The sequence below is a fragment of the Marmota monax genome, unplaced genomic scaffold (assembly GCF_021218885.2).
Source record: "Marmota monax isolate L192 unplaced genomic scaffold, Marmota_monax_Labrador192_F-V1.1 WCK01_AAM20220418_F8-fsc00046, whole genome shotgun sequence".
NCBI lineage: Eukaryota > Metazoa > Chordata > Mammalia > Rodentia > Sciuridae > Marmota > Marmota monax.
In genome coordinates, this window is record NW_026692486.1 from 10,065,242 (window position 1) to 10,074,143 (window position 8,902).

Genomic DNA, 8,902 nt, shown 5'->3' on the forward strand with positions numbered 1-8,902 from the left:
TACTATTTAATAGGAAAATTAATGAATAACATAAGGCCATATCTAATAAGTACAATCACACTCAGGGGAGGAACAGAAGAGTACCTGGAAGAGATGGCAATTAATGTAGGTCTTGAAAGATGACTAAATTTTCAAGTGGCTTAACGTGGGCAGGTGGTTTAATGTGATGACTTTGGAGTTCAAGTGTCCTGAGTTAAATTCAATATTCATCACTATCTGTGCAACCTTGGACACGTTACTCAAGCTCTCTTTATTATAAAATGGGATACTAGTACTTTTCTTACAAAGCTGCTTGAGGATTAGAGATAACATATATACAAAGCACCTGGAACATGAGGCACTCCCCCAATGGTAATTCCTCCTTGTCACAAGGAAGGTTCTTGTCACAAATATTCAAATGTTGATATTATGCAGTAAGAGTAATATTGAATAAGTAATTTTATTTCCATGATCTATTTACACTGTACAAACACTGATGAAAAGCACCCTACAAGTTCACAGTACATTACAATATATTCACTTTAAAAATATATTCCTTTATAAAAGGTTCATAGAACATTTCCATGTCAATATGTGACAAAACTCTCAAAGCATGTCACCAATTATGTGATAACAAGAATGCTTCCAAGTACTGTTAATTTCACAATCACAGATCACCATTTGAATTTTAAATACATACAAGTTTTAAATTAAAAATGAATTCTACAGTGGAAAGTTCTTGAAGCAATACTTATTAGTTCATTAACATATGTACTTTCACAGAGATGTTTTGTCATAATAACCCACAACATCAGATTAATCTGCCCAAAGACACATTTCAACAAGTGTAGTAGTCCAAAAATTCTTGTCACTTGTGGTTGTTTACTTTTTCTTCTTTGCTTGTTCTCCTGGTTCTACTTTGCGCTTTTTTGAAGTATGCTCATCTTTTTCATCATCTTTAAATAGGAAAGGAAGAGTTTCAATCAGTAATTTAAAAAGCAACCAACATGGAAAGCATTAAAATGTCATAGGTTTTATACCAAAATAAACACCTTCAACTGTTAGAATTTCCAAATAAAAATTTAAAAATAATTTTTAGAACTGATATTAAACTCTAAATGAAAACAAACTTTTTTTTTTTTTTTCCAATTACAGCAATATAAAATTCACAAATTTACCTTTTTTGTTGTTGTTGTTACTAGGGATTGAACTCAGGGGCACTCGACCACTAAGCCACACCCCCAGGCCTATTTTGCATTTTACTTAGAGACAGGGTCTCACTGAGTTGCTTAGCACCTTATGTTTGCTGAGGATGGCTTTGAACTCAGGATCCTTCTGCTTCATCCTCCTGAGCCACTGGGATTACATCTGTGTGCCATGGTGCCCAGTGCACAAATGTATTATTTAGTACTACATTAAAGTAGTTTAAATAAAAGAGTTTCCATGAAAATCAGATTTGCTCTGAAAAATTATTCTCTAATATTCTACAGTATATACATTGCATATTAATGACATCTATACTTTGTAAGAATGGAACACACTGTTTTCTTACTATAAGAAGGATCAATCTAACCATGACATCATTTAAGGGGTTATCGGTTATACTTTTCAGTCTTTCTTTCCTCTCACAACTATTTCTTTTCCCCCCATTCTCAGCAACCACTCCCCCTTGCATTTTGAGGTTAAAAAGCACAAGTAAAGGTTTCACTGAACCTCTACTTTCAGTTTTGCCATGTGTAGTTCTAATTTTCATTCCTAAGTCAGAAAATTCCAATGGCAACAGAAGAACACATATCTTCCCCTCTTCATATTGTGTCAAATTTGGATGGAGGTAGAGAAGAACCATATATTAAAACAGTGTCCTTGCTAGGTAAGGTGGTACATGTCTGTGATCTCAGTAACTTGGGAAGCTGAAATCAAGAGGATCACAAATTTGAGGCCAGCCTGAGCAATTTAGCCAGGCCCTAAGCAACTGAGAGATCCTGTCTCTAAATAAGTCAAATAAGGCTAAGAGTATAAAAGCACTCCTGGGTTCAATTCCCAGTACCAACCAACCAACCAACCAACCAAACCATCTTTAACACTTCCAAAACATTACTAGTGTCTGTAGCCACAGAAAATTTCCAATGAACAAAAACTGTCAAATCTAAAAAAGTGGATTTTTTTTTTTTTCTTTTGGGTGGTGCTGGGGATTGAACCCAGGGCCTTGTATATTCGAGGCAAGCATTCTACCAACTAAGCTCTATCCCCAACCCTGGATCTTTTTATTCTATTAAAAAATCTGCCAGGTGCAGTTGTGCATGCCTGTAATTCCAGGCACTTAGGAGGCTGAGGCATGAGGATTCCAAGTTTAAAGCCAGCCTTAGCAATTTAGTGAGGCCCTGAGCAACTTAGTGAGACCTTTTCTCAAAATGAAAAATAGAAAGGACTGGGAATGTAGCTCAGTGTTTAAGCACTTCTAGTTACTATCTCCAGTACCAAAAACAAAACAAAAAAACCCATAAAATTCCAACTATATGGTTCAATAAAATACAGGGTAGCACAGACTAGTTGCTAATTCCCACGTCCCTACATAAATATGTGGCACTATTTTAAGAATTCCATACAGAATAAATACATCACATGTAGAAGATGTTATGATTTATAACACAAAATTTTATTCATCGCATTAATGAATTGTAGTTTTTCTTGATCAGAGATTCAAAGTCCAACAAGTATCATAAGTGATGCAATAAATATATGTTGAAAGGTACCTTCTTATTAAAAAGTTGGAGAACCTGATATCCAATCACAAACTACTTGAAATACATTTAAAACCTTAAGCCTTCAATTCTCTTCTAATGAATGTACCATACTCAGAACAATTCATTTTTTAATGAGGACAATAATTAGTATCAAGTGATCCCTATTAATTTATCTTCAAATACAACTTGGCAATATCATTCATGTCTCATAGAGCACTATGAATTTATATAAGCAATACAATAAATACAACTCATATCAATAACTCCAATCTGGAATTTCAAATCAAAGTTTTAATCAGTAGTTTACCATGTACACAGAAAAATACTGACTCTACAAGTTAACTGATACAATACTCTATTTAAGCCATGAACTTTTTTTTTGGGGGGGGGGTAGGGGGACTGGGAATTTTAACTCAGGGGTGTTTTACACTACTGAGTCACATCCCCAGCTCTATTTATTTTGAGACAGGGTCTTGCTTATAAAACAAAATTTAAGTTGCTTAGGCTGGTCTTGAACTTGGGATCTACTTGCCTCAGGCTCCAGAGTTGCTGGGATTGCAGGCATGCATCACTGTACCTGACCAGGACGTTTGGCTTTTTTTAATATTTATTTTTCAGTTGTAGTTGGACAGAATATCTTTATTTATTTACTTTTTTTACATGGTGTCGAGGATCGAACCCAGGGCCTGTGCTTGAGAGGCGAGCACTCTACCGCTGAGCCACATCCCTAGCTCCAATATTTGTTTTTTAACTGGAGTTACCATCAAGGTTATATTGAGATTATTTTCAGGAATGGTAATAAAAAAATTAAAAGCACTTTCTAAGCCTCCTATAAAATTCACTATTAACAAATATTGAGAAGATGACCCCAAGACACTTCTCCTTCTCCTTTTATTCTGCCACTTATAAGTAAATTTACTGATAACAAAACCACAAACTACTGAGATTGAAAAAAAATAACTTCTATCAGTGATTTAAGTAGAGGAGCTGATGCCATCTAGTGTCAAGACAAAGAATTACCTCAAAAACCAGCGCAGGAAAAACAAATCTGAAAATGCTCATTCATCAACTTTAGGGAGCTTTTGTCACATGGTACTGTTGCACTGGTGCAGAAATAATTTATCAATTATGGAACTCAAGCAGCACAAGGTAAGTAAGTTTAACATCAATATAAACTTTTTAAATTTTAGAATAAATAAAAATAATAAGCTATGTTAGCTAGGCTTTTACAATTACATGCTGATGAAGTTACAAAGAGTATCTAAGCCTTTCTTATCCATGTTTTATGAACACTAAATATGCTGATAAAAAAGGCAGAAGTGGTGGTACACACTATCCCAGCTATTCCAGCTATTTGGAGGCTAAGGCAAGAGGAATCCAAGTTGAAGGCCAGCCTGAGCAACATAGTAAGACCCTTTCCCAAAATAAAAAGGGTTGGGGATGTAGTCACTTGTCCAGTATGCGCAAAGCCTGGGCTTTAATTCCCACCATTGCAAGCCAAACCAAACCAGATCAAAACAACAGTGCTACAAAGCAGCAAGACCTAACAGATGAGTTTAACCTTGCCCAACTCCTCTAAAAAGTCTCTGAAAGAAATTAAATGGCAAAAAAGGCCAAAGGACAGGAAATGGAAGGCAAAATAAAAGTTAAGTATAACATGATAAACACATAATTTAATTTTTAATTCATGAATTTAAAAAATAAGCAAATCTTACTGATTTTTAACAATGAATCTGAGTGGCTTTTGATGGAAGTCTACAATGGCAAAAACAGAAACCACTTCTAAAGAGGAAGTTATTTACTACAAAAAGAAAAGTCACATTAATAACTACCATTAAAGTCAAATTTGAAAAATGCAGAATTATCTTTTAATCATATGATCCAGCTATAAACCAGCTGAATCTTGGGTCTCTGTCTTTTGCTATTGCCTAATTTACTTTGATAAACAACCATCCTGTGATCAAAAGGACATAAATTATTTGAGAGAATAGTATTTTTTGCCACTTGCTTGGAATGCCTTCTAACTGAACTAAGAAATAAGTTAGAGAAATAATTATTTCTTACTTGCTTGCCCTGGTAAATAATCCTGGCCTTTTCCATAAAGGGAAAAAAAATATTAAAGCACCAGCCTAATGACAACCTAGTTTAAATAACAACTCTAGTGACCTTCCTACAGAAACAAAGCTATTTCTCAAGCACTCTAGTTTGGAAAACATGAAGAAAGCACCTTCAGCTTAATAAGGCACAATTTCCATTTAAAGATCTCTTTGAAACCCTAGTCTGCCTATTTTTATCTTTGTGAATTTAGACAAATTATTTTATCTGAGATTGTTTTGTCTATAAAATAGTAAAAATGCAGGCTGGGGATATAGCACAGTTGGGTAGAATGCTTGCCTCACATGCACAAGGCCCTGGGTTCAATCCCCAACACCACAAAATAAAAACAAACAAAAAATAGTAAAAATGCATCATGTGCCACTAATTTATCAAGTTGTTAAGAGTAATTAATTAGAAAACTTGTGTGAAAATTACCTATTTTAGAGCATGTATTTCCTAGTTTTGTGACCTTGGACAAGTCACGTTAAGTTCTCATTTCCACATTTTCCCATGTGGTTTCACAAGGCTCTGTAAGGATTAAACATTATTTATGCAAATGTACTTTATTAATTATATAAAATATTATACAATAGGAGGTATACTATAAGTGCCCACTTGATTTAAGATCTCCAAAAAAGGATGCCATTCACTAAGCGTATGCTTTCATTCATGACTCCTAATACACACCAGGAGACTACTGAAAGAAAAATTAGGTAGAATCAAAACTGGGATATGAACATTTGCCCATTAGTTAATCCTTCTCTTAAATCATAACTCTCTGTGAGGCTATAAAGGGAACTAAATAAGTGGTGCTTGCACTGTGAGATCAGAAATCTGTTAGAAAAAAGGCACACCCTTTCTAAAAATGGATAGTCCAAAACATTATGTTCATTAAGTTCAATCTGACAATTATTTGCTAAATACTTACAAAGTAATAACTATGATACAACATACAGAGGACCAGGATCCTGTTGATGAATTTATTTTCATGAAGGAAACAGACTTATGAAAAAATAATCAAGACACAGGTGATAAATGACATTAGCAACATTAGCATATATGAAGTACAGAGGAGCAATTATTAATTAGAAATTACACCTGAGATAATTATTATTATTTTTTGAGCTGGATTTTGAAGGATGAATGAATCTACCAGCCAAACAGGGAGGAAAGAATATTCTAGACTAAGGTGAAATATATTAAAAGGCAGAGCACCATAAAATAGCATGATGTATGCAGTTCTGAATTTCAAAATCTTACAATGTTGGAAATGAGGTCCTTCAAGATGATGATAAAGAAGCCAGGCATGGTGGTGGTGCAAGCCTATAATCCCAGCACCTTGGGAAGCTGAGGCAGGAGGATTGAGCGTTCAAAGGCTGCCTCAGCAAAAGCGGGGCATTAAACAATTCAGTTAGCCTGTCTCTAAATAAAATACAAAAAATAGGGCTGGAGATGTGGCTCAGTGGTCTAGTGACCCTGAGTTCAATCCTGGTACCCAACAAAACAAAATGATGGTGAAGACACAGGCAGGGCCTATCAAAAAGCTCTTAAGTCTATCTTGTGTTGAAGGGTTTTAATCAGGCAAATTACATAATCTGTGACTTTTAGAAGCCTCAACTACTAGCTGCAGTGTAAAGGATGAAACCATGGGGTTTAGAGTTCAGAGGCAGAGATTCCTGTGACAGTTCAGGTAAGAAATGAAATTATGATACTATGAACTAAGACAAGAAAACCAGATCATTTCCTTCCTATTACTATGTAGTGATACTTAAATCCATCTTATCACACTGATTTTTAGTTCTAAAGCACAACTGCTTTAAATTGAAACTGTCAGCACTTCACAAGTGCAATCACAAGAATCCATGAATTAGTTCCTGTTGTTCTAATAAAATTATCATAAATCATGTAAACTGATTGTGATATCAGAAATTTCACTTTAAAACCTGAATAATTTATGATGTTTCACTTTCAGTAGCAAATACTACTGGTTTAGATATCAGACTTCGATTTAAAATTGAAAAATATCTTTTTCAAAAATAGAGCACAAAGTATCCAATGTCCATTTCAGTTTGTCAAAATGCTAGGTTTAAACTTTGTTCATTAAATATCTCATTCTTTTTAAACCCATCACAGGGACCAAGATAACACCACCAGAGCCTAATTCTTCTTACCTGATTCTAATGTCTCCTCCCCTTCTGGTAGAAGCCTAGCTTTCTTAGCATTCTGTGGGGCATCATCACCATTGTCTTCATATATGTTCGACCATTTTATTGCCATATCCAGCTCTGGAGGCGGAGGTTTCTTCTCAGTAGTGTAGGTCTCTGGAGGTGGCACATAGTTTGACTTCCATATTTTGAATTCCTTTGGAGGCTGTTAAGTAAGCACATTAAGAAGCCCTGTGACGAACCGAGGTTCCATGATTAATATGAGCACATGCACCTCCCTGCCGTTCGATTACCGTGCTGTCTGACTTTTTTTTTTTTCTTAAGGTTTAAAGATACATTTTTTGCATCAAAAACACAATACTGTTAAGTGAAAAGCCAAAGGGTTCCCTATATGAATAAAGCTAATAACTTTTAGTTACCAAAGAAGAATCCAGTCTCAGATACTACGCCAAGGCTGACCCCTTCAGGAGGCTGCAGCAGACACTGTCTTGGAGGCAGCACCGCAGGCACTTCGGCGTCAAAGGGAAGGGGTCTCGGGGAGAAGCTGCAGCGAGGGGGGCGGGGGAGTCACCACCGTTAGTCCTCGCCCCGCGGGTGGGGGCACCGAGCGCGGAGGTTTGGGTCTCCTCACAAGGGGCGGGGCTGCGGGTCCGGTCCGACACCCACCAGGATGGGGAGGGGACCCGGGCTCCCTAGGGCTGGAGATGGGAGGGGGTGGTGCGGCATCCCGCGCGGGACGGGGGATGACTGCGTGTGGGGGAACGGACTGCCGGCCCCTAGGACCGCGCTTAGGAGGAATGGGGCGGAGGCCGGGGCCAAGATCGGGAAACGGGGTCGGGGACCTCACCTCCTCAGGCGCTTTGACAACGTGCCTCTCCCAGTCTATCTGCTTGTTGAGCGGATTATAGAGAAAGGCTGGGCGAGTCACGCTCCGGAACAGCTCATCGGGTCCGGGCAGTCGATTCTCTGCCTTGTTCCCACAGCCGCCCGCCGACTTCGCCAGATCCGGGCCCTTCTGACTCGTTTCCTCCGGCTCGCTGTTATCCTCCTCGCCGGAGGAGTCTGAGCTGCTGCTCCCGTATGCCGCAAAATAGCTCAAAGGATCCTTCTCCTCGGCTGCCATGGCGGCTGCGCACGACGACCCACGACTCTGCCGGAAGCCGGAAGCCGCTTCAAGACCCTCCCCACGGTTGGCTCCGCCCCAACTCTTGCAATTGTTTCGCGGTCTGCGACCCCTGGTGGTTGGGCTGCGCTTCTACTCCTGGACTGAGAGCTGGAGGCGGGATGCGACAAATCTGTTTTTGCTCTTTCCCAAAGAGACCTCAGGAGAGAGGAGATTCTGAGCCAGTGGTCCCAACCAAACTTTAAGCATTCAGTAAGTTTTACTGAAGGCATAGAAAGCTAAGAACTTTTACTTTTCAGTGTTACTCTAGTCACTGCCTAATAAGGAATAGACTGACAGGAGTAATGGAAACATAAGGTTAAGGGAATAATTCTATAAAATGGACCCATTGTGCTGACTCCCACTTTCTCTTTTCAAAAGCAATTTATGAGCAGCCCTGTCCGAGTTACATTCTTCAGTAAACAACCTGTTACCTGCAGGGGAAATGCAGGTCCAAAATGTCAATAAAAAGAACATAAGTCACTCTGAAGGGTGGGACTTTTGTGACCCTTACACAGACCAAATCCCAGAACTCAGGGTGATAAGGGAAAGTTCCCCTAATCATAGAATCTATAAGAATAGGTTCCCATTAGAACCAGTCAGTTTAGGTCACTTTGACCTAGAGTTGACATGCACGGTGGGGACTTGAAAAAAATCTGATGTCATCCTGTCAAAAGCCAAGGGGTGGACCTGGGCAGAACTTTGGAAACTTTTCTGGAGCCCCCCCAACAAAACTGGAGGTGCACTGCCTCTCT

The 8,902-nt window shown here is 38.5% G+C and overlaps 1 protein-coding gene across 1 annotated transcript; it reads right to left on the reverse strand.

Annotated features, from left to right (window-relative positions):
* Positions 1-231: 231 nt before the first annotated feature.
* On the reverse strand, positions 232-8,149 carry CUNH1orf52 (chromosome unknown C1orf52 homolog). The gene is made up of 3 exons (XM_046443267.2): positions 7,833-8,149; positions 6,992-7,190; positions 232-935 (listed from the first exon to the last, which is right to left on the reverse strand). Exons 1-3 carry the CDS (start codon positions 8,106-8,108, stop codon positions 862-864), a joined length of 549 nt encoding a protein of 182 aa, XP_046299223.1. The 5' UTR covers positions 8,109-8,149; the 3' UTR covers positions 232-861.
* Between the last annotated feature and the right edge of the window lie 753 nt (positions 8,150-8,902).

What these genes read in the sequence shown, in the direction of transcription:
- CUNH1orf52 (XM_046443267.2), bottom strand. Translation starts at nt 8,108, where the DNA reads ATGGCAGCCGAGGAGAAGGATCCTTTGAGCTATTTTGCGGCATACGGG. An exon ending in TTGTCAAAGCGCCTGAGGAG is followed by an intron (nt 7,191 to 7,832) that starts GTGAGGTCCCCG and finishes CTTACTTAACAG; the next exon opens with CCTCCAAAGGAATTCAAAAT. An exon ending in GGAGGAGACATTAGAATCAG is followed by an intron (nt 936 to 6,991) that starts GTAAGAAGAATT and finishes TCCTATTTAAAG; the next exon opens with ATGATGAAAAAGATGAGCAT.